General features: G+C 36.8%; 5 protein-coding genes and 1 long non-coding RNA gene across 15 annotated transcripts in view; 4 read left to right on the forward strand and 2 right to left on the reverse strand.

Annotated features, from left to right (window-relative positions):
• Nucleotides 1-3,519, forward strand: Lin (protein lines homolog). Its single transcript, XM_076381283.1, has 2 exons — nucleotides 1-704; nucleotides 916-3,519. The coding sequence occupies exon 2, from the start codon at nucleotides 1,093-1,095 to the stop codon at nucleotides 2,875-2,877; it is 1,785 nt and encodes a 594-aa protein (XP_076237398.1). The 5' UTR covers nucleotides 1-704; nucleotides 916-1,092; the 3' UTR covers nucleotides 2,878-3,519.
• Nucleotides 1,648-7,493, reverse strand: LOC143181078 (uncharacterized). Its single transcript, XR_013002226.1, has 4 exons — nucleotides 7,393-7,493; nucleotides 5,747-5,847; nucleotides 1,871-2,134; nucleotides 1,648-1,783 (listed from the first exon to the last, which is right to left on the reverse strand). It is a non-coding gene; the product is annotated as an uncharacterized LOC143181078 (long non-coding RNA).
• LOC143181076 (protein FAM98A) lies at nucleotides 4,415-7,091 on the forward strand. The gene is made up of 7 exons (XM_076381284.1): nucleotides 4,415-4,449; nucleotides 4,524-4,572; nucleotides 4,739-5,105; nucleotides 5,183-5,473; nucleotides 5,542-5,837; nucleotides 5,917-6,476; nucleotides 6,569-7,091. Exons 2-7 carry the CDS (start codon nucleotides 4,535-4,537, stop codon nucleotides 6,745-6,747), a joined length of 1,731 nt encoding a protein of 576 aa, XP_076237399.1. The 5' UTR covers nucleotides 4,415-4,449; nucleotides 4,524-4,534; the 3' UTR covers nucleotides 6,748-7,091.
• On the forward strand, nucleotides 7,465-12,268 carry LOC143181074 (transmembrane channel-like protein 7). Its single transcript, XM_076381282.1, has 4 exons — nucleotides 7,465-7,826; nucleotides 8,024-8,249; nucleotides 8,324-8,565; nucleotides 8,664-12,268. Exons 2-4 carry the CDS (start codon nucleotides 8,072-8,074, stop codon nucleotides 10,566-10,568), a joined length of 2,325 nt encoding a protein of 774 aa, XP_076237397.1. The 5' UTR covers nucleotides 7,465-7,826; nucleotides 8,024-8,071; the 3' UTR covers nucleotides 10,569-12,268.
• LOC143181077 (ribonuclease H2 subunit C) lies at nucleotides 12,260-15,220 on the reverse strand. The gene is made up of 4 exons (XM_076381285.1): nucleotides 15,146-15,220; nucleotides 12,895-13,450; nucleotides 12,453-12,685; nucleotides 12,260-12,388 (listed from the first exon to the last, which is right to left on the reverse strand). Exons 2-4 carry the CDS (start codon nucleotides 13,037-13,039, stop codon nucleotides 12,368-12,370), a joined length of 399 nt encoding a protein of 132 aa, XP_076237400.1. The 5' UTR covers nucleotides 13,040-13,450; nucleotides 15,146-15,220; the 3' UTR covers nucleotides 12,260-12,367.
• Nucleotides 14,053-27,640, forward strand: part of Atp8a (ATPase phospholipid transporting 8A1) — a 19,718-nt gene continuing 6,130 nt past the window's right edge. For 4 of the 10 annotated variants that reach the window (XM_076381271.1, XM_076381274.1, XM_076381275.1 and 1 more), the window contains exons 1-7: nucleotides 14,053-14,193; nucleotides 22,940-23,294; nucleotides 26,293-26,531; nucleotides 26,607-26,705; nucleotides 26,770-26,880; nucleotides 26,964-27,211; nucleotides 27,282-27,562. In XM_076381271.1, coding sequence (XP_076237386.1) covers nucleotides 22,955-23,294; nucleotides 26,293-26,531; nucleotides 26,607-26,705; nucleotides 26,770-26,880; nucleotides 26,964-27,211; nucleotides 27,282-27,562 — 1,318 coding nt within the window. In that variant the 5' untranslated portion in view covers nucleotides 14,053-14,193; nucleotides 22,940-22,954. Of the gene's footprint in view, nucleotides 14,194-21,519; nucleotides 21,659-22,939; nucleotides 23,295-24,096; nucleotides 24,301-24,821; nucleotides 25,197-25,662; nucleotides 26,027-26,292; nucleotides 26,532-26,606; nucleotides 26,706-26,769; nucleotides 26,912-26,963; nucleotides 27,212-27,281; nucleotides 27,563-27,640 lie in introns of those variants that run through there. The other 6 variants (XM_076381272.1, XM_076381278.1, XM_076381276.1 and 3 more) reach the window with 6 other exon arrangements.

Consider the following 27,640-nt stretch of genomic DNA (forward strand, 5'->3'; position numbering starts at 1 on the left):
TGACACTCAGTATACTGTGGAATGTGCGAGGAGGAGCTACTGTGTTACGCAGCTCTGCATGATGCCATCCGAAAAATACGTAATAAACACGAGGAATTCGTGCCTTATGCGATATCGGGTTAACATTTTACCACTTGACATACGATACGAACAGTTTTGCGGCTATACATTCACAGTTAAATGATATAAAACCGTATTTCTTATTTTTACTCGGTAGCAGGTATACGTGGCAACAGAGCAAAGCTGTCGAGTGCTCTGTCACTTCCTAGTCAAAAGAAATTCTTCCAGCACAAACAATAATATATTTACACTGTTAAAATAGTGAAACACGGTGTAATTTTAAGATACTGTTCTCGTACGTGCCGTCGATGTGTTTAACTGTCTTCCAAGGTACCAGTGGAGGATCTTTTTGCGTGTATATTAAAGTATCAGCGAGCGTCGGTTTATATATTACATGCGCAACCTGTGTTAAACTCTTCACGGTTAGCATTTCACGAACATATCAGAGGAACGAATGTAATTTTGGAATCTATTGAGAGAAGATTATACGTTAATTAATTAATTAATTATCGCGGGAAAAGTGTACATAATCATCATTGGTTGAATATATGAACATATTCATATACTTATTTACATACATTCACAAGGTGCTGGACTTTACAAATATTCAAAAAAGTTAGTGAAATCTAGGATCAATCATTCCAGTAAGTTTTAACATTGTTTTTTATTTTACTTTCAATACTGATATTTTAACTTCCTTGAAGCTTTTTTCAATGAAACTTACATTTATTAGTAAATTCTTAAATTGCAAGTTAAATGTCATAAATATAACATTTTTGCAATCACAATATAGTATATTCTAAGCATTTACTTCCTTAAGAATTTCACTTATATTCTGTCATTTTGTTGATACAGGTGTATATATGCTGAACTATTTATGGCTTCTGTAAACACAATAAGCTAATGTTGGTTGTATTTCATCTGTTATTTACATGGTGTTTTATTCCTCGGATGGTTGTACCTATTATGAAGATCACCTGATGAAAGAACATTACGGATCAGAAAAATTCAGCAGCAAGTATAACGCTGCTAATGGTGCTTTGGCACTGTTATTATTATCCTCCTAACAACACAATGGAGGAACCAGCAAAGAAAAAACAACGTATTGAAAATAATGAAGTTGAAAGGGATACAGTATCAGATATTGAGCAGTTTCAGAACAGTTTGCTAGCACAATGCTTATGTAACATACCAGAAAGCAGTTTACGGAAACCATTCACTAGTGCAACAGTGGAATCTACGGATGGCACTTTTAGAACTTCACAGTTATCAGAGTGGGAGCCTGATCAAACCTTGGAATTCTTAAGTGCTTTACAACTTTTATTCGATTTGGCTATTAAACAAAATACTAGAGGTGTAATGTGTAGAAGAGTAGCAGATGTTTGTGATGCGCTGGCGCGAAACGAGCATGGTATTATAGATCAAATGATTGACTTATCATGTACAACGAACAAATTCATATCATATGCTGCTAGCAGAGTTCTTGCATCATTTTTTATTGTAACAAAGGAAAATATCGAAACAGCATGGCTAGAAAGACTCACTCAGTCTTTAGTGAATACTCATTCTCCAAGTCAAATGTTATTTACCTTGGATGTTGTAAAACGAGTGGTGGAACATAAAGATTGTACTGTTCATCCTCTTGAGGATACTGATACTATGGTACCTCCATCACACTGTAATACAATAACAATATCAGATGCAGAAAGTTTTGATAGTACACCTGTAAAGGCAATGTGTGTTAAAGCATTAGAATCCAAATGGACCATACTAGTATCCAAGTTTGATGCCATTCTTAGTTCATACACACCCCAACATGAATCAGTTGTCATCACATTCCTTGATTTATGGGAATCAATCATATCTGTAAAAGCTAACTTATCTGTTATTGACACCAAGCTCTTCTATTCTCAATTAGACAATCTGGTATTACTCTTAAATGCCAATGTTCCTGGTGTGATATGGAGACACCTTCTTGGATTATTTAATGAAGTATTATGTTATGGAAGTACTTTGGCATTGCAAGATGTACTTCCTGATGAGCCTTGCTCTCTTGCACACTTAATTGTACGTGCTGTAAAGGATTGGAGATTATTAGATGCTCTACCCTACAGACATGGTTCTGGAAGATTTGGAGGAGGTTCTGGAGATGGAGACCGTCCTCTTCTACAAAAGATTGTACTTTTAGTTTTAAAAAGTGTTGCTGTGACAGTTAAAGAGACACGTAGCGATTCTAGTGATTCTTCTTTGGGTTCTGAAGCTGAAGATCTTGATGCTGACATGGCAGTTATTGAGAGAAGCATAAGAGAAGTTTTACGACAGTTAGATCAATGTGTAAAAACGTTAATGCCGTTTCATCCTGAAATGCCTTTATCACAATGGGTTGTACAAATGTTTCATGATCAAGATGATTTTTTGATTGAAGGCATGGTATGCTGTTTGGATGTAGCAGTTGGATTATTTTATAGAGGACCTCCACAAAATGACCTTGGTCATATGCTTAGTCCAACTTTAACTTTCATACAATTTATACATGCTGTATCACATGATTCAGATGTTCTGTTAGATTTACTTGTTAGTAATGAAACTTGTTTCTTACTATACTTACTGAGATTTTTAAAGTATGTTAAACGAAACTGGACAGAGTTTGTCTCTTGTTGTGGAAGAGAGTTAGATGATACCATGACAATATTAATAAGACTTCGTTTAGCAATTGATAGATTAGTATCTAAAGCTTTGTTTCCTTATAACATAAATCCAGTTCTACGTTTGTTAGAAAAATGTGAATCCTTCTATGAAGGCAATATAGAGAATTAATGGTTTGATTGTATGATAAGTATAAAATTCAAAATTTAAATTTGCTAGATTATGTACAGACTGTAAGAGTAAATGGTTTGTCAACTGGTTTGTTTTATCAGCCAAAAAATATTACAAAATTGTACAGTTTCGTTAACTTCATTTTGAGAAATGACTGAATTAAGATAATGACTTGTTTAGTATTGATTATTTAGTTTAATATTAGAAGGAACGTGTGGGAAACGTTTTTATTTATTATATTTAGCAAAATTTTAATCATTCAGAAACATTGTTGAACTTCTACTGAAAAATTAATATTTTGCATTTCATGGTTGAAGTATAAATGGGTTGAAGTAGTACAAACGTTAGCTAAAATTATATGCTTCACAATGAAATTGCACTTTTATGGTGCTATGAAACTGTATTTGCCAAAGCACCATTGGAAATAAATTTATATGTATACTATTAAAATAATATTTATGTGTATACATCACACTAAATGTACAATTTGCCAGTCAAATAGAATCGTATAAGTTCGATTTTAATGTGCACAATCATATATATATTGCATAAGTATTTGTGTACATTATTTTATTAAATCTGCAAAGAAAGAATCAGATTATTTTTTAAAACTTTTAAATACAATTTTAAAAGTGCAGGGTATTCAAAGATTAGACATCGATCTATTAAATTATAAATGTGCTTTTGACATTTTATGCCAGAGGCATTAGTAAAATATTTAATTTTATGATTCATTAATTAAATAATAAATTTCTCTCAGTTTATTTTTTAACTGAAATCATAAAAGAATTTTAAGTCTTTTTCTGTCTTGACCATGTACTTAAATACAAGTGTAAAATTCAATAATTGTTAAGTCATGATTTATTAATATTGTAATATACAGGAAGCGTATAAATTCAAAATTACTGGCTAATATTAAAAATCGTCGATACTTAAATTTATGCCAGTATAAATAAATTATTTGTTGCGAACTGCAATCGTTGCTATCGTTGGATATTCCCAATGAATTAAAATATTTGTATATAACAATTGTAATGTTAATTATCCATTATTTTAAGATTAATTCTGTAAGTACGATATATGTAATACACTAAAAATCTACATATTTTTACTTTTATAATCATGGTGTAATTTTATTTCACTTTCCCCAGTATAGATTTTCTCTAATAGCTTTTGTAAGCCATAGATTATATTGTAAATTTTCTATGTATAATATAAATTGGTAATGTGTTTACGACAATGTAAACTATAGCAAATAATAAATTATATACGAAAATATATAATTTATTATAAAATTCGTAGTTCTTTCTTTTTATACATATAATAACGGTTAAGCACACGTTATTATTTATGAATATTGCGATATTAAAAATTATGAATTTTAAAAGATGATTCAGAAACTGCCGAATCGATAAATCTGTCGATACATTCATTTTTACACCACGACATCTGTTATTTTTAGCATAAACTACGACTCTCCATTGCTTAAAGATATCTCATGATATCGTGACAGCATAGTAAACGTATACGGCAAAAGTACAATATCGTATGTGGTTTGTTCCAATTTTCATTGTAAGTACATTTTATTTTTATGCTGTTGAGTCTTCCTTCAAATAGTAACAACTCATATTTTACGATAATTAAAGGTTTTGCCGAAATGGAACTTAAATTATTGGAAAGAATAAAACAACTAGGGTAAGTGACTAAAGGTTATAATACCGAACATCATTTAATATATATTTGACCATGAATAAAGTGTAAATATAATTTTATTTTTATATAAATTCATTAATACAAATTTGTAGTTGTTTAAAATATTAATATTGGAGTCTAATATTTGACAAATTTTTATGTTACACAGATATAATGGGGAGTTGACAGAGCCTAATAAATTTATGGAGGCCCTGAAACAGGGTCCAAAATCTCCAGAATTTACAAAACTTGTAGCATGGTTGGCAGATGAAATAGCAATATTGAATGATATAGATGAAACTATCCATGCAATAGCATCAGCAGATGACTCTAGTTCCTTTTTGTTAGAATTAAGTTGTTTCCTTAAAGAATTAGGATGTGTAAATGAACGTTTAATGACTGGCAATGTTAATAGTCGATTGGCAACTGAACAAGATAGATATATATTACTGGATTTCTTAGGGGCAGAGCTAAAAGCCAGTAGATTAATAGAATCCAGGAAGCAAAAGACTTCTGCTTCCATGGATGTCCATGTTGTAAGTTTTTATCATAAATGTATAAAGCTATTTATTCAATACAACTTTTTCATGAACTTATTTATACTCTTTTATAGGAAGAAAGTGATACCGCTAAAGACTTAAAAGATATGTTAATAGCACTAAATTTTGATAAACCTCCAGATGATATTACTGCAGAGAAACTTTTTTCAAGACTAGAAAATAAGTTAACAGAACTATTAAAAAAAGTTCCTCCTGAGCTTGTAGGTAAACCATTGATCACTCATCTATTTTCGGAAAAGGAGTGGAAAGAGCTTGAACTTATACAACAAGAATTACATGATGAATACAGAATGCGGCGCGATATGTTACTTAAGCGACTCGATGTAACAGTACAGTCATTTTTGGTAAGTAAGAATGACTAATTTTGTCTTAAAATATTGGAATTTTATAAAATAAATATCTTGGTATATAGTGGTCAGACAGGGTAAAATCTCGAGAAGCTGAGTTAACTAAACGCTACGAAGAAACAAGAAAATTTTTAAGCGCCGAACCAGAAGTCACATTCGCCGACTTATTAGCGGCAAGAGACGATATTGCATTAATGGAAAAAATGAGTAATGCAAGCGTTAGGAAAAACACGAAAAGCGAAATTAATTCAGTGATCATTGGAGCGGTACCTGACAGAGGTGGAAGACCATATGAACAAGAGCCACCACCACCAGAAATGCCACCATGGCAGAAAGACAGGGTACCTGGACCTTCTTCTGGGTAGATAAAACTGAACAAAAATAGTGCTTTATTATTCTAGGATAAACATATCAGTATACACTTAACGTTATTAATTTAGCGGAAGCCGAGGAGGTGGTGGACACAGAGGAGGTCATGGAAGTGGCAACACTAATTCCTCTTTCTCTGGCGATAATAGAGGAGGATATGGTGGTTCGAGTAGAAGAGGAGGATATGGAGGTAGCAATGCGTATGGAGATGGATTTCAGGGTTCTGGGGGATATAGTGGACAAGGAGGAGGAAAACATGGAGGAGGGTATGGGGGAGGCCAAGGAGGTGGTTACGGAGGGGGGAGTCAAGGAGGTGGCTACGGAGGGGGGAGTCAAGGAGGTGGCTATGGAGGAGGTCAAGGAGGTGGGTATAAAGGAGGCCAAGGAGGTGGTTATGGTGGAAGTCAAGGAGGTGGATATGGTGGAAATCAAGGAGGCGGGTATGGAGGAAATCAAGGAGGTGGATATGGAGGAAGTCAAGGAGGTGGATATGGAGGAAGTCAAGGAGGCGGATATGGAGGAAGTCAAGGAGGCGGATATGGAGGAAGCCAAGGAGGTGGATATGGAGGAGGCCAAGGGGGTGGATATGGAGGTGGAAATTCCAATTACGGTGGTGATAACAGAGATGGAGGTAATGGATAGTAACTGTGTAAATTCAATTCTAAAAATATTGCATTACAGACAGTTTAAAAAATATTTATCACTATTAATTTTAATATTCAGGATATGGTAATCAGTACTCTACACAATCTGAAGGTAAAGGTGGGCATTATCAAAGAGGTGGTTCGAATGCCAGAGGAAGGGGAGGTAGAGTTCAGGGAGGGTGGAATCAAGGAAATAATTCTGATAACTATCAACGTGGCTACAATCGTGGCGGAGGCAGAGGTGGTCGACAATATTAAAATAGTACATGTAAAATATGCTACATTCGCCATAACAATTGCACTACATTGCAAAATTTAACAATATTTAACGTCTATTTAACAAACTAATATTTAGTAATTGTTTGTATACTTCATGTTATGTCTTTACATGTTTCATGTCATATTGAGCAGTTTAAAACGTCACTCTTAAATTAAAAACAAAGTAGGAATTTTTGTATAATTTTCAAGATATCTAAATTATTCATTCTTATAGTAATTAATAAACAGTTGTTATTTATGTATTAGTTTGTAATGTTTAACACTATCTCAAGTGTTATTTTTAACTATGTATGTCACTGTATCTAAATCTTGTATATACGAATTCTTTTGTACAATGAAAGTGCATTAAATTGATTGCAATTACTATGTCTTGAAATATGAAACACATGGTTTCATATATTTAATTGTATAAAATACATTTATTGCTAAATATATACATATAAGTACTGATTATTTGTGGTTGTAAGTTAATTTACATTGCATGTATTATGTAGTATGGATATAGAAGGTATATGTGTAAAATATTTAAAGATTTCTACAACCTTTAGAAATTGAGGAATCAATTATATTAATAATCGTTTTAAAATTTATAATACAGTGCACAAAAATAGCAAATAAATTAACCTTGTTGTCAGCTGTAACTGGAACAGTACCACCCTCTACACACCCCTTAGTTCGTGGTTTAGTCTTCTTTTATCAGCCGTCTGCAGACTCCACGATTTCAATATAAGGGAAAACAAAATGCCAATAAGTGATTTCTGGATGAGCCGTCGCATTTATCTTGTTTTACTCACATTTGAGTGTCAGCCGTTCGACAGTATGAGATTACCAAACTTAACGTTAATGTGATTTGGTACACCATTTATACAACTCGCGTAACTACGACGGAGTTTACAAAACGATACATTCTATGTATCATCCAAGATTCTAAACGTCAACCTTTTGTCTGTAAGGCGTTATTTTTTGATAAGCTCTGTTATCAATCAGTATAAAAGGAAGATATGTGTCATCGAGCAATGACACATTCGCAAAATACTTGATTGACTGATTTATCTCAGGTGCGTATATCGCCGATATGTATATTCGATTTGTTGCTGATATTAAATTTGTTGAGATGCGCTTGTTGGATAGATGCATTGAATTTCTTGATACTTACAAAGATAAGAAGTTTAATAAATGTTAAATGCGAATTTGATAAATTATTTAAACAAAGTGTTTTAAATGTTATATATAATTGCTTAATTTGGAATACAAGGGTTTGAATAGAAGTTACATACACAATTGCAATCACTAAAGAGGAAGGATGTCAGGTGGAGAAAGGAAAAAACGTGCTTGTGACAAAGGGCAAGGATGGGAGGAGGCTGGTGCAGAATTTTATCAGGAAAGTTATCCTGCAGCTATAGAAGCAGATTTACAGCAAGCATTACAAAGGGATCCTTCTCACATAGCCACTTTACTTCCAAGTAAAAAGTCTCGCGTTGGTAAGTTATTAATGGTTCATAAATATTACAAGTAAATCAGTTTATTTGATATTTATTGTATTTTATGGTAACAGCTACAGCTAAACGAATACGTAATGATACAAAAACAACATTGAGGAGACGTACTAGTACAAGATCTCGAGGTACAACCACATCAAGACGTATGTCCACAAATATTCATGATGCAGCAGTATCTATGTTACCAGACTTATCTGAAAATCTGTCCAATGAAGAACGTACTTGGGAGGAAATAATGCAAATCAAGGCTATGCCAATATGTATGGCACAAAAAATACAATTAAAAAATCAATTACAAGTAAGTTATATCATTGTGGTTGCAATAGTATTGATAAGAAGAAAAAGAAAGAAAACATATTTTTATCATACTAATACATTTCCATGTATATGTTTCAGAGTGCTACAAAATTAAGGCTGCAAGGTTTCGAGCAATTTAAATGGCAACGAAGAAAAGCTTGGCAGCAATTCCGTATCAGGCTAAAGGAAGCATACTCAAAAATGGAACTCTGGAATGAGAGCCTTAAAACAATTGGAGGAAATTTTGGAATGGGGATAGTGGCATACTTTCTATTCATCAAATGGTTAATGTATCTTAATATTATTTTATTTGGAATTATATTTTTATTTGTTGTACTACCTACAATGTTACTCGATATGCCAGAAGAAGAGTCATGCATCAATTCTAATAATAGTCACAGCATATCTTGCTGTTCAGACTTATATTGGAATATAACTCAAGAAAGCAGTAGTATAACAGATATTGTACAGGGCACAGGTATCTTAGAATACACTTTATTATTTTATGGCGCGTATACTCGTATGACTTACTATGCTTCTGGCATATTTTACAATTATCCATTGTCATATATTTGTGCTATCATTGGTATATTTATTGTTAGTTTGATGGCAATTGTTAAGTCAGCTGCTAAAGGTTTCAAGCAAAGGGTGGTCGAAAATGAAGGTCAATTTTATCAGTATTGCAATTTAGTTTTCGGGGGTTGGGATTATTGTATACATAACGAAAAAGCTGCAAATGTAAAGCATAAAGCACTATACAATGAGATGAAAAGATTTCTAGAGGCTGAAAGATTGGAGGAGGAAAGACAAAATCGAACGAGAGAAGAGAAAACAAAATTTTTTCTTATGCGTTTGTTTATTAATTTAATCGTTTTAACAGTATTATGTGGTTGCGGTACATTTATTTTTTATGTATTTCAATTTTCATTTAAACAAGTTTCGCCTCATACAATTGAAACTTACAACGTGGCGTATATATCACTACATGGAATAGCTCTGTTATTCTTTGAGTTTCTCCCGTATATATGTATCGTGGCTTTAAATTTTGCAGTTCCATTTCTATTTCGATATTTGGTGACCCTCGAAAATTATAGTCCATCATTCGTTGTTCGTATAACTCTTTTAAGAACTATATTTTTACGACTTTCTTCTCTTGCCGTATTAATCGCATCATTTTATAGACTGATTGCAACTGAAGTGACAGACAACGAATGCACTAATTATGCTAGTAGACGGCCGTTATGCTGGGAAACGTTTGTAGGACAACAGTTTTTTAAACTTTATATTACCGATGTTTTTCTTCAATTTTTTATGACATTTTTTGTCAATTTTCCGAGGTCATTGATAGCAAAGCATACAGAAAACAAAGTTCTGCGTTTCTTCGGAGAACAAGAATTTGATTTACCAAAACATGTGTTAGATGTTGTTTATTTACAAGCTATATGTTGGCTCGGCTGCTTCTTCGCACCGTTATTACCGATGATCGCAATAGTTGGTACTTTCATACTATTTTATGTTAAGAAATTTGCTTGTTTAGTAAATAGCACTCCATCAAGTAAAGTTTACAGAGCCAGTAAGTCAAATTCACTTTTCATGTTTATTTTATTAATTTCTTTCATTTTATGTACAATCCCTATTGGTTATTCTATAGCAGAAATAATGCCGTCAAAAGCCTGTGGTCCATTTAGAGGTTTTAAGTCTGTATGGGAATTATTAATTATAACATTCTTACAGTTTCCTAATTGGCTCCAATCAATTTTATACTTTGTTAGTACTGCTGGATTTGGTGTACCAGCTTTTATTATTCTTATTCTACTTTTATATTATTATTATGCAGTGTCAGTGGCAAATAAGCATATGGTTACAGTGTTGAAGAACCAATTAGTACTAGAAGGCCATGATAAACAATTTTTACTTAACAGGCTGAGTGCTTTTATTAAACAACAACAAGACCAGAACAAGTACCATCAAGATCAAGCAAATGAATTAGGTACTTTTTCGTAAGCAGTATTATAAAATTTTAAGTAAGTTTTATGCAGGAGTTTTAAAAAAGCACAAATCTAAAGTAAGGTAATTAAGCGTAATTTTTCATACAAACTATTAATATCAATCTAATTTATTTTTACCTTTTATGTGATAATAAGATTGTTATATTTACTTCTTTATATACTTCAATCAATGCTATTGAAGATATTTCTGTTAATACAATTACATAGTGTTCAATTAAAATAACTCCACTACAGGGTTACTCAAAAATTACCAATAGGCACAGTATAAAATATATTGTATACATTTCATTTTATAGAAAAAACTTATACTTAAAAGTATCATCTTGCTGCCAATTTTTATACAATTTTTATGAATAATTTAAGACTTTTAAAATAATGTAGATGTTTTATTATTTTATTTATCAAATGATATAAAATATGTTCAACCAAAATACCTAAAAATCAGGGTACAAAGTGAAATCGTGCAATAGTAGTAAAAGTTACAAATTATTTATTATCTATGCATAGTTTTAGTAACTATAAAAGGTGTAAAATGCACTTAAACAGAGTAGTAATAGTAAGCATAGAAAATTCTTTTTAAGAAAATCTTTCTTAGAGTGGTAGACACAATAGTGTGATTGTCTTTAATTTAGTAGCAAAACACAGAATATCATAAACTCACTTCTTAATTTTATAAACGAATATTAGGGTGCTTTTGCTAAAATAAAGTGAAGTGATACATGGTGGACCTATTTTTAGATTAGCTGAGTATTAATAATGTAATGCAGTTGTAAATAGGTTTTGTAGGGTGATTATAAGATTTCTAGAAATAAGAACATATTTTATGGTAGAGTATTAAATGTGTACTAAGGTACTTAATAATTAGATGTAATTTAATTTATGTTAAATGTTTTTGTCTTTAAAACAGGATTTTATGTTTTTGTTTAAATTCTTATAAATGTAAAAATAATTTTATGATATTTCTTACATAACTAAGTATACTTAACACCTCTTTTGGAATATTTTCATATAATTGTTACATTGCCATTTTTAATGTATTGATTGTTTTGTGATATAAAAGGGGAGAAGTTCTTTTATCTTTTGACACTGTCATTGTACATGAAAACAGAGTTACTTTAACTTTTCTATTCATATACTTATCTGCATGTATAAAATGTCTTAGTAGAAACCATGCATGTATGCAATATTTCTTACAAATAACCAGTAAAAATTTATAGGACTGCCAATTTACATAGTTTCAAAGAAAATGCATTTTATATGAATTTTGTACAAACAACCATAAACAAGTAGCTGTGCATCTAATGTCACACGAATACACCTTTTACTGAGAACCATATTCCATTAACTATTATTTCTATTTCCTTATATATCATGATGAACAGTATTAAAAAATATATATATAACATATTTAGCAATATGATACATAACAAGAAAAAATCTTATGTGCTAAAGAGATGGCAAATGCTTACATCTTTATTGTAACTTTTATATATTTACAAAAATAAGGAAATGGATTAAAACATGTACTGATTATCCTATAAAAGACTGCACACTTTTGAAACAGCTTTCCTAATTAAACCAAAGAATCATTTGCAACGTTTACCTATTTCATAAGGAATTATAAGATGTCTGTTATGTATGACAAAAATATATGCTCATGATATAAGACATGGTTAATAAACTATAATATGTATATAAAATATTTATTTTTTTCCTTTACATTAAAATATAAAAATTCTGATTTAATAATATAATGACATTTTTTATATTTTACATTAAGATTTATGATTGTAGCTATGATTCAGTAGAATGTAGCTGGAAAAATTGATTATAATTAAACCTTAATTATAAATTATGTAATAAAAAATATTTCACTTACTGCTTCAGCAATATCAATCCAGTCAAAAGCTGCTGCTAAAGCATCATTTTTAGATGGTAGTTTGTCATAATTCCAATAGGTAAAGGATGAAAATGTTCCCGTTGCATATAAATTCCGTTCCACATTTTCCATCTCCGGCTTTTTACGTTCGAGAAATGTGAAACCCTTATATCCAGACGGTATTATTATTTTTTTTCCGTGAAGTGGATATCCACGAAATGAACAATCATAATCTGAATGCACACGTATAAAATAATTTTTATTTTAACCTTCAACAATTTACCAGAATATCACAAGTGCCACAGATGACTTTACAAACTAACATTTACGAGTTTACAGCTAACTTAATTGAAATATTCTCAAAAAACTTAAAATGACTACGTTTAGACAAAGAAGTAGTTTTTGCTCGCAAATGAAGCTACATTAGAAAATCTGAACTCACGTTCGTCGTCAACTTTACGAATGTAAGGCGTAAAATAAGAAGAAACGTTTGCAGGCTCATCGCCATGTATTTTGCATGGCATTAAATGCATTACGTTCTCTTTTTCTTGAGATAAATCTTGTTTCATATGCAAACGTATAGCCATGTTTAAATGGATGTAGCGGTATACTTTTTTGGCGGGAACGCGGGCCTTCAGCCTTCAGCAATACGACGTAAGCTCTAATTCTAATAGGAAAGCTCCGTAATTACTTAAATCGCGCCATTTTTTATATTATTCGCCATCTGAGCGAAGATCCTTGACCACTGGTTACGATTAAACAGTACAAAAAACTAATCACAGACGAGTACGTGTACATCAAACATCAACGAAGTATAGGAACGAACTGGAACGAACTAAACAAACAATCCTGTTTCTGTCCCACAACTTCGAGCCTCTCAGAGCTCCATTACCATTTTCCTGTCACACCCAACATTAGCAGCTGTGCGTGAAGTAAGAGTGCAGCACATCGAGCGGAAAGAATTAATTTTGCTCCCTGATCCGCTGTAGGCATGGAACCTGTAACACCAACGCGCCAACGAGACGCAGTTCATATTAATTTCCAAATCAGCCGCCACGTAGTAGCCAGCGCTCGTATCGATAGGTAGCGACATCTGACGATGGCAAAAGTACATTCTCGCTCGCGGGTCGCGCCATGACACTTGCCCAGAGGGACGCCGCGTTTCGCGCCTATGGCTGTAGGGGTTAATAATAAATAACCGATTCCGTCACATGTACGGTACTCCTACGTGCTTTACATCTAGTCTTTAGAACCTAGGCAGCGCCTATGAAAGACGAAGCAGGCCTCGATGGGGTCGCACACGCGGCTACTCGCGTTTCTGCCAAGCATCGTACGCGAGCGACCGATTCGTGCAGATCCCTGAAGCGTTTCAAAAAAAGAGAACGAGTGAAATAAAGGTCGCAAGGACCGACGGGGGCATCCCTGGTACGTCCCAGTGTCACCGACGATCGTCGGTTCGCGATCGTGTCCCCCGTGAACGTCACGCGTCCTCGTCACGCGTCCTCGTCGCGTGCAGCGTGCTCGAGCGCGGTACCTGTGCCTCCTCGCTCGAGATCAGTTTGCACCCGGGTGCGGAACGGGTGTGTACTTGTGTGTGCCTCGCGGTTTCGCGTGTGGGTGCATGCTTGAGCGTAGCTTCCTTGGAGTTTACTTGGATTTATCTCCTGACGCTGTGAAATGCTGACAAGCTGGCATCATGTTCGCGGCAGCATAGTTCATACGGACACACGGCTCGCTACCTGTAAGTACGATCTCTCGTTGGACCTTCCATTCGCGTCCTCCTGCGACGGAGCGTGTACACAAAACAGTAGTACAGGTTATATCGCGTTTCAAGTTCATGCGGAACATAAGACGGACAGTGTATAAGGACACGCTATATCACACGACGCAATATCGTGTTTATGTACATGAAGAACGTATCGTAGGGATCGTAGGTATGCGACTAAATAATGGATGACGAATATTTTCGAACGTAGAGCTCGAACGTATAGGATACAAAGAAGCATTGAGCACGTTTAATGACATACCCGGGGAATTCCTGTTATCATTACGCGTCCTCCTTTCACGATGCAGGTAAGATCCTATACGGATCACCGAGAACGTATACCATTTTTGTACCCCTTTCGTAACTAATAATACATGAAGTATATGGAACGAAACGATGATAGAGTTACAAGATTAAAAAGGTGTACAGCATAGTAGCAGTTGATATTCGATTCCGCTTTCCTTTCAGTCGCCTACTTAGGGACTATTCGGACGGTGAATGTCAAACGTGAACCGTGGATTGCTCGCGTTTCGAAGAAACCAGCGGGTGATCTAACATCGACAAATACGATAAAGCGAGTTGAAGACAATTGCACTTGAGGCGAATTACAGAATCTCTGCCCGCTTTTGTCCCTAATTCTTTAATTAGTGCAATAACTGTACAAGGACGTCTGCCGTGGTCGCGGGGATAGTGTATCAGCGTGTCGTTCGAGCGTGATGCGGATTGACAGCGGTAATGTCATCTATATTTATGGAATTTTCCCGCGAATGAGTCGAGACCCGCTGCACTTAAAGCTTGACTACTTGTTGCATAATGCATCGATCACGGTGACCTAACCCAACTGTCTTGCAGCGTCTTCGATGCGTTCTCTCTCTCCTTGCGTGGCTGACGAAATTGGACGCAGGCTGGTGCACACGCAGATACGTACCTGTGACACCCGTTATATGCGAGTGTACGAAAAGTCGATACGTTTCGTTTCTTTCATTCAGCAATATGGACTAGTGGCCTTGTGATAATTTCACCCCTTCCCGAATGATCGATAGCGCGGCCGCCCTGTGTTAACACCGAATACCGAGGGTCGATTCAAGCTATCATCCATCCACTTCTCGCTCTCGCGAGTCGCGACGCTCGGAATTGGGTCCCGCGCTGGACTCGGTTGACTGCTTCATTAAACCAATTTTCCTGTCCTCTGGTCTTCTCCTTTTTAGAATTTCAAGACTTAATGTCGCGTGAACAAGGTCATTAGCATTCGTTAGCGACGAAATTCGGTGTGCGGCACAGATTTTATAAAGACTTGACTCCCTTAGGAACATAATAGCGTTTTTAGTATGATCTTGAGGAGTTTAGTATCTGGGTTAATGTTTGTAAATTAAATCTACTGCTTTCAAATAGGAGTTGGTAAACCCTTATAGGGTCGTAACTGAGTAGATATGTCTGGTTTTGGAATGACTGGTTCTCGTTATCGTCCTTACAATCAGGATAAATTACAATTTATTTATCATCAGTTTTCATCGCCGATATGACTCATAGTGCAGTTACGAAGATTACATATCTCTTTCAACGTTGCATGCAGATTCTAAATACATTACTGCCAACGAACAAAGGTTTTAATATATAATTAATCGACTTCAGCATCTCATGGTTTTTTGCTTCTCGATTGCCACGTACACCCTCGTTCAAACGTATTAAAGCACGTGTTTTTAAGGAATTTTGCGATACGAAGGAAAAATCGCTTCTTTTACAAGTTTAGAATATACATAATAAAATAAAAAAAAGAACACTAGGTGTGCCGGACAATGCATATCAGAAATGTGATAGGGTGATTCTAGAGAATAAAATAAGGCAGAAATCAAGAACAATAAAATGGCACTCGGTACTTCGTTTTCTATTTATTAATTGATCAAAAAAGGTCTAAAGTGAAATGTGTCTGACTCGATATACTCTACTCACTTATTCTACTGATTTCGCTACGTCTGACCTAATGCCCGATGCCAGTAGAATAAGTCTCCTAGTCAGACTTTAATGTGATGCAAAACAGAATGCTTAATATTTAATGAAACTCCTTGATATGTTTCTAATATATTCCAGACGTTTCTTGTGATTCAGTATCCCAATACTTCTGAGCGAGGGTGTATTCTCCTCTGGGGCGTTTTTAAATCCATTCTGAGGGTTAAATCGGGGAAAACTGCGAAACGCGGAACGAAGGTAGCATCACGTGAGCAGCATATGCCGCTGAACGTTAGCCAGCGTTTCATTTCGTTCGTCCCAATTTCTTAGGGTTATTTCTGTGAAGAATGGGAGCGGCTTTTGTTTCGCCCTCCCATTTTCGCAAATTTATGCCGATGCCATAAAAATCCGCTTGGCAAAAATTCCGCCTCCCGACCGTAACCGCCGCGACCGCCGTCCTCTCGAGAGTTATTTAATAAATCGTGCCAAGTGATCATATCTGGAACTAACTTGGAAGGAGCGAGATAATAATCGTTCGTTAAAAGCGCATCGCCCGCCGATCGATAGAATTTTGGAACGACTGCATTGCGAAGCGTGCGTTTCGCCATTTGCACGGTGGGGTGCTCGAGATTCGTCTGCATTCGCGTAAACAGGTAGTTTGATATTTAAAAGAACGCTTGCCACCTCTGTCGAGCTGAATCACGTGTGCACAGGACCAGATGCTCCGAATTGCAACCTGTTTCGAAGCAATTTGCAGATGCATGTCGGCGCTGACATCTGAAAGGTTCGAGCAGTGCCAGTTACAAAAACGTGATTTGGACAGATGCCTGGGTGCGTGATTAAAATGAAATTCACCAGCATCATTTGCTACCAGACATGATATTTATCGTTGATTAAATGTTTGCCAGAATGAACGCACCGTTGCGTGCTCGGAGAAATGAATGAAGAATTGGGAGTTATTTAATCTAGTCGGAAATTATTCTATCTTCTTGTTATTCCTTCGATTATAAGTACAAGCTCGGAGGAAATCTCAGCATATCAGGTACAATTTTTGTCGATCAGAATCTGATAACGATTAATTCCGCGTGTCGTCGATGTTCATTTTTCACCGTGCCATGACAATGGGAACAGTTGCTGAAAAAATGAATCTAGTTCCTTGACAAATGATCGACGATTGTATCCGAATTTCGTTATTTTTGACGTAGATGTTGCACGATACGTGGCTCGAACGCTCGATAAAAGTTACTTCTTGTTGATTAGAATCTAAAATATTAGGAACGATAAGGCCTGCCTTTATATTTGCGCGAAATGATTTATATTCGAGTATTCTTTATCAAAAAACTGATTGCCTATAATTGCATTGATTAGATCCCAAATTTCTTGGAGCTTTTATCGATGTAACATATTATCTACGATTAACATATTATGTATTCTTTGAATTCAAAGATGCAAATAACAGATAGTAACGTTGAGGTTTCCTAGTAATGTAGCTAATTTCTTTTTTTTTTTTTTTTAAATTTATTTTCAACATGATGATAGCTGAGTACAGAACGATAACAAAACTTATTTTGAGCAGGGTGTGGCGTTACGTGTGCCCTATCGACAGATCAACATTGTTCTCGGTCGCAAACACGAAACCTAAGTCTGTAGGACAGTAAATACACGATCCACACCTTTTCGCGTACGCACCCACAAGAGCCGCTCCTTCTCGTCACTCGATTTCTTTGATACAAAATCCATTTATTTTTAGGAAACATAATGTATACAGAAATCACGCGATTTTTTACGATATTTCTCGATTTTAAAATTAGAGAAAGAATAATGCAATATGAAATATTACCAACATGTATTTCGTATTTTATCAATAATATTTAATCTAAAAAACAGGATTCAATCGAATAGTATGCACCATTATGAAAGTAATTTATTTCTTCGAATGTGATAATAATATGAAGTGACGAGCGAAAGAGTCAGACGTGAAGGTGTAAAGGTATTTTGCAGGGAAATCGATGCGTGTTAAAGCACTCCAGAGGATTGACATTTTCATGGGTAACTTTAAAGTGTTAACATCCTTAGCGAGAGTCTTGGCAACCCACTTTCTCTAAAGGGCGATTTCTGCGCTAGGAAAGGTTCCATCGGGTAGGATCAGACAGTATATTCGTGGGTCACGACTCGAATCATAGGTATAGCTATCTAATTATCTGGAATCGATAGAATTCAATTACACCACATTCTTTGATCAAGTAATTTCTACGATGTCTCTCGATCGATCTATTTTCATTATAGATAACGTTATACTCGTTCTTATTATCTTCTTTTTTATTGACGTATTTACGTAATATCGTACATTTACGCTTTTCGTTAGAAAGAAAGTCTTTAGCTGCATTCAAGTTCGAAGAATAAAACTCTATCTACCTATATGTTGCTTTTGAAACATCGCTGATACTAACGAGAACGTAAACACGAGTAGTAATAGCGTTGGTATAGACGCTACTGTCTCTGTCATACTGCATCTCGCATCGTTGATTAAAATTTGTTTACTTTTACTCCCATATTTATCGCACATCATATTCCCATTCCGTGTTTGTTTATGACAGGAGCATATTTATATTTTTCCAATTTATTCTTATTTAGTATTTAAAATTGAAACATTCAAGCCATGTTTGTGTAAACTAACTTTTAATTACTTCTCAATATCTCACGAAATTAAATTAGAGTACGGAACTAGAAAAGTCATTATCGTAAACGCGTGGAACAGTCTACCGTTATTTTATAAACCCAGTTTCCGAATTATTATCAATGAAAGAAAATTCGATATGTTAGCATATAATGAAGCATCACATTTTCAAATTCTCGCCAAAGCACGTCAACATAATTAATTACAAAGGGGAAATTAGGGGTGTTAAAATAATGGAAAAATTACTGAAGCCCAAAACCAGATGTTAATCTATCTCGCATGATTTAAAATACCCTATAGGTGTTTCTTCAAAGCTGCGTCTTGAATTCGCGAGTTAATAGACCATGCGCCGTATTTTTAACTAACCACGTCAATTACGCTCATTTCGTAGCCTCGTAATCTCTCGTATATAATCGTCCGTAACGCGATGTTCCACACGAGGGTGGAAGTGTACGGAGATCATGCAATGGGGCGAAATTGCGTTACTACTCCAATTTGTCGAATCAGTCGCGAGGAAGCACGAACGGGTGAGCGGCACGCGCAAAAGATTGTGGTCGGCTTCATATTAGGGATACGAGAGAGTCGACGCGTCCGACAGGTAATAGTGTACGTCGTCCCGTCGACATGGAAACGCGCGTCCCTCGAGCGAGACAAATCTGAGTACACGTGCACGTGCTGTGAGAAACGGAACACCGCGAAAGATGAGAACTTCATTAGTGTCTCTTTGATTTTGACAGTGTCCTAGTGGTCTCGGGTTCGAACTGGCAAACGTAATCTAATCACGATTTAAATACCGTTATCTGGCATAGTATTTACTCTCGAGCGTGCCTCACTCGTTAATGCCCTTATCGTTCTCGTTTTAAAATCAGGAAGTCGAATCTGCCAACTCTCGTTACGTCACTTTCGTGCTGTTTCAAAAAAGGGTCTTCCTATCAAGATCCTCTACTTCATCCAGGAAATGGAATTTCGTAAAGAACTATCGGATAGTGTCATCGTGCATTTTACGGTTGATGCACATATTCTGTGTATCTAATATGTTCTATTAGGCGCACAAACGTACATACGTAGGCGCATTAAGTTAGTGTATCACGTGAAGCTTATCGGCGTAAAATTTTATAATCCACTAAGGTGCATTTTACCGGCGATTCCTATCTGAAGCGAGAATCTAATGAAGACAGCCCACGCCAGGTACCTTTTTGCCTCAATATTGTCGTCCTTCGAAATATCTCGAGGCCTAGACCATTATTTGGTTTCCTCGACTCTGCTTAGCGTTCACGGTTCGCTCCGACAATTCCTCGAGAAATCGAAACCGTCCAAGATACTCGCCTCGAAAATTCGATTTTGTTCTTGACCTTATAATTCCTGGAACGTTCACGGCGCTATTACCTTGGTCAGATCTTGATTACATCGGTTCAATCTTTCATCATAAGCCGGTTCCAGACGTCATGGCCGATGTTAGTAAATACTGGCGGATGTACACTTGGCTAAGTACGTCGCGTGTACGAATTCCATACATTAATCGAAGACCAACGATGAAATTAGCTAGCATGCCGTTTACTGAATGGTTTTTGCATCACACGTATGAAAGAGTGTGACCGTTAACGTGATTAATTGGACAGACACATCGTGCAGGTACCGTTCGTGTGTTAATACTGCAACACACGCCAACGTTTGGCAGCAAATGAACGTACCAACGTCAGTCACGTCGTCTGGAGATGGCCGTACGTCACCAATTACCTCATTCGTTTCACTTAATGAGCCTTGAAGGATGCTACTTTGCGAGCTTAATCACAAAAATACGTCGTCACGTTCTCTTCCCTATTTTTCATCTAATTTTTCACGTACCACTTTCACTGTTGCAATGTTTCACTCGATCTTATCGAGTGATATCGACCCCTTCCAAGAGTACACGATTCGCGTCATTGATCAGTTCTTCGAGTTCCTTTAGTTGTACATGAACAGTGTCAAAGTGTGAACACGATGACTTGTGCAAGTTCTTCGCGATAAACAGCGCTGCTTTTCGGTTAATTTTTATTGGTCAGTATCATTGGCAACTCCTAATGTTAGTATAGTTATCGGTATCACCGCTCGGTATCGCGATAGAGTAGTGTTATCGTGGCGATGATTGATCATTGCTCGGGGAAGAATCGAATTCTCGCGTGGTCGAAGACTTCATGGAGTGCAAACGTATTTTGCACACAGTGCTCGTCGGGACGCCTCATTGACGAGGTGTTCTTTTCCACGTCGAGAGTGTCCGGCCTTGTTCACCTTCAGAAAGTGATTTCTTCCACGATTTTAGCGGACAAACTGTTAAGTGATCGTGTCAGTGAGTGCACTGTGTATTTTGGCCTTGAATAAGTGGCTCGTAATATATATTTTACGTATTTTTTACCGCCACACGACTTGCTCTACCTGTTCTGCAACTTGTCTGACCAGAGACTCGCATTTACTACTTGAATCCAAGACTCGTAGTTGAACAACCGAAAGGGGAGATCTCGAAACTTCAATTTTTAAACCGGTCGCATAAACGAGAAATTTATAAGCTTCTTCTACGAAATAGTCATATAACGTTGGCTTCCTGGTTGGTTGTCGGCGTGGTCTTGTGGAGAACTCAAAGGAAGCGATTGCATCACCGATAGGGCCAGCAGGTGTTTTAAACCTGGCGGCGCTGGCAAAGATTAGGAGGAATGAATTATTTCTGAACGTACACGTCATTGGATGCCTGATAGCTTGACAATCAGTTTCGACGACTAGAATTGAAAATTCGATCAAAGAACGGCGGCCAGAAATTTGCCTCGGCTGGGTCGTTTGAAAGTGGTGAGTAACCTATCGCCGATCTTTTGTATTTCTTTGAGAAAAGCAGCCTCGATCAAATTGGTGAACTTGCCGAGTGAAAGATATTTTGGAATTTTTGTGACATAATTCTGCTGGATTTCAACGGTGTTTAAATTTACGTAGAGAACAACTAGACCTCTGTTCTAACAAAAATAGGACTTGAAAGACAGTTAATATTGATGTCAAGGCGAGTTTTACGCAAATTTACATGCAATTTGCTCGTGTTAGTGTGCTGACAAATGATTCACCGACGTCCATTCTGAAGATAATCTTCCTTTATTTTTCACCTTTTTGTTCTTGGAACATAACCGGCTTAGAGTTTCCCTCGTTTTCGTCGAGACTATCGAGTTTTATCGCCTTTTCTTGATGAATTTTAACGCTAATGGTAATATACACATATAAGTTGTGCGTGAGACACTCATACACATGCGATGAGTTATCGGCGACATAACTGTTAATTGCTGTAAAGTATAACGGTATTCGTGGCACGAGTTGTACCTGTGTGTGCACAGAATATCGACAGTTACCATTATTTTTGCGCTCCAACGAAGTTATAGTTTTTTAATGACACGAAAAAAAATCTCGTAACTTGTATCTTCCGTAATTTAGGTATACCTTTCAAATTGCGATAGAGATGAAATAGAGAAAATTTTTCAAACTGTTTTGTAAGATTAGTTTTCTCTAAACTCTAATAATCTATTAATTCCTACACAGTATCCCACATTATACACACACGTACGCATAAACCATAATATACGCTGCGCAGAATCTTTCGAAAATTGTTCCTTCCAAGGTTGCCTAAACGCACGCCTATGTACATAAGCACGTATTCTTAACTTCAGCGTTACATCACCGCAGTGTTACGATCTTCGAACGATAGCTACATATAGCTCTACATTATCACATTTTATCGCTCAATAGTTACAATATTTCAAGTATAGAAAATTTCCAATCTCACACGTTCAAAAGAATGGATCGTTCAAGGTTTAGCCATCCGTGTAAGGAGGACTAACCCCGAGTACTCTTTAAATTTCCAATTCAAAATATCCTGCGTATACTATTCGCGAAGATTGTGCAGAGATAGAAAATAGGTCTCACGTGCAGTGAATCGTTCGACTAGATTTTGAATCTGGTCCCTTTCAATCAGTAGACAACCTTTCCGTCAATTGAGCTACATAGTCGAGGTCAATAGATCCTCCCCGAGCCCTATATTCAAAATCGCTGCTATGTATCTACGTATATTAACTAATTCTACTTGTTTAGGCCCCGCTGCGTTCAATGCAACCGACTGCCAGGGGGAACCCCCGGGTTCCCAGTCCTGGCTCGTTGCGCCCTTTCACACCTCCGGATCTCTCTTCCATACCTCATATGGACGGTACACCCCTGCAAGGGAGCGGTATTCGTAGCAGTTCATCATCCATCAGCGGCCGAGCCAACGACGGGACGCAAGAACAGCCCACAGGGCCTTATATCATCGGTAGCCCCATCGATCTTGGGAACATCGATAATGTCGACAATATTGGCCTACGTATCGCGGACCCTTTGCCCAGTGGACGACGAAGGACGAGGGAGCACATCGAGCTACAGGAGTCTGCGCTGCCAGAGTCCACATCCGAAGGTGAGCTACTCAAGTTATCGATGGGTATTTGCTCTAAGCGACTGCCTGGGGGAATGTCTCTACGATCGATGGAGGTGCAGAAATAGAACAATGATTAGAACAGAAATTAGGATTTTCCATTAAGTATATCAAACGGGGGTGGAGTAATTGCATGAGCTAGTGAAACTTTAAACCAGTCCACTGAAAGATTGTTGTACCGCGGGTGGTCATCTTATCGAGATAGAATCTCGTCATAAAAATGTATGTGGCAGCGATAAACATCGATAGAATTTACAACCGCGATTTTATAACAGCGTTTGAAGGTCAGACATGCAACTTTGTGTATGGTTTTCTATTGTTTATATATTGAATAACCTTTAGCTGTCTCTGCGTTATTTTTTAATTAACGTGACAGTACGGTTACTCAATTTTCGAGATTTTATTTGTACGTACAGTGATTTGGTAGCGTGGATAGAATGAAAATTTTAGATAGATATCCCGCCGTGGTTTCGAAACGTATCAGGTTCAGGGTTTTGCGGTTCTATCAAAGTGGCGCGAGCAGATTGTCCAATAAGGATGGATATCCCTCGCGCAAAGCCACCCCAGCGGAGGTGTCCTTGGCCCATAGTCTGCGAACGTCGAGGTTGTTTATTGACGCAACCTTACCGTACGTGTCTCCGTATTCGCAGCAGGTGCTAGAGTGGAGTACAGCACGGTGCTGACACCAACTTGTTGCCGGTGGCAGCGCATGCGTTTTCGGGGTAACACGTGTACAGGGCTGTCGCATTTTGCGGACAACCCCTCAACAGTGGCGTAGCAAACCACTTCAGAATCTCTGGAGACCTTAGTAGTTAACGTCTCAAGTAAATCTTCTCCAATTAACAATATTAATACACTCGAATAATACCTCAATTTTCCTCGATATTTGAGACTATTTCTATCACAATTCTAACGCCATTTTTAAAATATTTTTCGTTCTTATTTATAATCGCTGGGTGAAAGGTGAACTGTGCTGAGTTTATTAGAGGTATATGCCTGAAAAAGCGTACCCATTCGTTTATAGCTCCTCTAATTGTAAATTATTGGACTGTTGGCAATCTACAGGGTCACGTATACCACGGTTAAGTCACCGATGGCCAGTGCCACCTACGTGCTAGATTCAGTTGTCGACGAGCGAATTTGCGGATGCGATATGCTCACGGAAATTTTCAGCCCAACAACTTCCGCGCGACACTTTCAGTTTCGGTTAATACAGTTACGTGGACATTGATCCGTAGGTCCGTTCCATGGGTATTTGTGTTTCCGTTCGGTAGATAGGGGTGTGGCGACAGACGCGAGGCTCCTTCCGGCACGATGACGCAGACATGTAGTTTGTTTAGCCGATCGTTATCTGAGCCAGAAAAGTGTAGTATTCGAGCGGCTGCTGTTCCTCGGGAGTAAAAGTGCCGTACATTGTTTTCGGGACGTCGGATCGTACGCACGAGTCATTCACGATGTGCTGATCGGGTGTGAATGAAATGTCAAAACAAACTTGAGAGTTATTTTCGATCGGTACTATTGATCGATGAGCGAAGAAAGTTATCTTAAGCGTGGTTGTATGTTCGACGTTCGATAGTTTCAATTCAAGGTTACTTTGTACGTTCCGACCGCCATCGATTTTCTTTCATTTTCCTTATATTTTCCTCGCGTCAATCTAAACATCTTCTCACGTTCAACTACTTGTTACACAACTGTTTTGGTAGTGATGACGTACGAATGGATAATATATCACCGGAAGTAATTATTACGTGATTGATGTTGAAAAACTGTGAGATATACGAGCTCAAATATTTTGCGTGCACGCGTGTCGCGGAATGATATATGTAACAGATAATCGCTCGACGCCCACCGACGAACTTTAACATTATGCAAGCTTCGCTTCCGGTAATATTGTTTGAAACAGTAGATAGCTCTCGCGGGGACGCGTACGTCTCGTATTGACGCGTGGACGTGAATGATGTGCAAAGTGATAACACTCCGTTTTGAGGCACGTTATTTATAGTAGTGACATATTAAGGACCTTGGGGAACCGCTTTCAACAAATTTAATTTAGGAACATATCTTGATAACATGATTATCTTACGCCGCGTATAACAAAATTCTGCGAAATCGACAGTTTTCCTCTTGCAGTTTGTAGCGTGTACGAATATAGCTGCGTTGAATGTATTTTAAACTTGTTTATTTCTTGCTACCCGTATATATAGATTAAGATGAGGAGTTCTTTTTGCTAGCGTTAGTGACGTTTGATGTCAGTGTAATAACCACAAGCTGTGATAAAAAGTTTCCTATACAGAGTTCCGTTTTAGATATGCAACTATAACCTCGAAGATGATAACACGGTTTTGGATCGTATCACTCTTCTCTTGAGTAACATGAAGTGTGAACAGACTTTGTCGTCTTTGGGAGAAATCTGGTTCTAGTCATTTTCTGTAGTCAGCTTCTTAATACGATTTATTTCGGAGGAAATATAAAGTATTCGGTCTTATAACCTACAAATCAGATCGTATTGTTTTCATAGTAGTATAAAATGGTACGGTGCAGTGTATGCGTTTGGGTACAGTAATTCCCTTATCGCCGATTAAACATGAATCGAGAAGTGATGTGAGAGACGATTAACTGAGCAAACAACAATATGGATTTAACGGGTACAAAAGTGATACAATGGTTCAACGAACTCAGATCCCGCTTTCATCTTTATTTACACGCTCAAAATCGTAAGTTTATGTGTTACAGAAATTTAGACAAATGGTTAAACTAGTTTTGAGTATATGCGCTTAGTAATTGCAATTGAATGACATGTATTTTTGAATGTATCCATTCGATGCTTGCGAGAATTAAATTTAATATTTCGTCGTCTGAAGATTACGAGATAGAATATCTGCAAATTATTTTTTCTATTAATGAGATTACATTTTTTACGAATATATTTGATCAAATTCATAACAAAAAATATATTGGAATAATGTATTTTATATTGCAGTTGGTCCGATAAGAGCAGAAAATGGCGGATCTCAAGGTGACGATCAACGATCTTCGCACCAGCGCGACAGCAACGAGGAGAGGGTGGTTTTTGTGAACGCTCCTCATCAGCCCGCGAAATACAAAGGCAATCGCATCACCACCGCAAAATACTCATTGCTTTCTTTCGTACCTATGTTCCTTTTTGAACAATTTCGTCGGTATAGTAACTGCTTCTTCCTGTTCATCGCTCTTATGCAGGTACTCTGAAAATTCAGATACTTTTTATTTTGTTAAATGAAAAAATATTTATGTAGCTATTCATTTTAATTTTAGCAAATACCAGATGTGTCACCAACAGGACGATATACGACTTTAGTTCCATTAATCTTTATTCTTAGTGTGTCTGCATTGAAAGAAATAGTTGAAGATATTGTAAGTATTTCAGTTACCTGTTCCATTTAATTAAAAAATACTGTTATGGCATTACTCATTACAGAAAAGGCATAGAGCAGATGATGAAATAAATATGCGTGAAGTGGAAGTTTTAAGGGATGGACATTGGCAGTGGATCCAGTGGAGGCACCTTGCTGTTGGAGATGTGGTTAAGGTTACATATTTTCACCAAACTCATGGATGTGGTAATTATTAACAACACACTCCTGCTAGAATTGCTTTCTTTAATATGCATAGGTACGCAACAACAATTTCTTCCCTGCTGACTTGATCTTGTTGTCATCATCGGAGCCACAGGCTATGTCCTTCATAGAGACTGCGAATTTGGATGGAGAAACGAATTTGAAGATACGACAGGCCCATCCTGACACTGCCAGTCTCTTGGATACTACAGAGTTAATGAATTTTCGTGCAAATATCCAGTGTGAACCACCAAATAGGCATCTATACGAATTTAATGGAGTATTACGAGAAACTAATAAACAGTAGGTTTATTTGCTATAAGAATTTCAGGAATTTGGAATTGCATTTAAGTGATCTAACGTACGTTTTTAGAAGCGTGGCTCTGGGACCTGATCAGGTATTGCTTCGTGGCGCAATGCTAAGAAATACACGTTGGGTGTTTGGTGTAGTAATTTATACAGGCCATGATACAAAACTTATGCAGAATAATACTGCAACTGCACCTTTGAAAAGGTCCACCTTAGACCGACTGACCAATACACAAATACTCATGTTATTCTTTATACTTCTTTTGCTGTGCCTTCTATCTGCGATATTTAACATCCTGTGGACAAAAGCTAACAGTAAGGGATTATGGTATTTAGGTTTAAAAGGTGAGGCGTCAATTTACGTTTCTTCGTTTCATCCTCGTAGTATGGAATTTTAATGTAAACTAATTATTTATTTATTTA

Source organism: Calliopsis andreniformis, chromosome 6 (genome assembly GCF_051401765.1).
Source record: "Calliopsis andreniformis isolate RMS-2024a chromosome 6, iyCalAndr_principal, whole genome shotgun sequence".
Taxonomy (NCBI): domain Eukaryota; kingdom Metazoa; phylum Arthropoda; class Insecta; order Hymenoptera; family Andrenidae; genus Calliopsis; species Calliopsis andreniformis.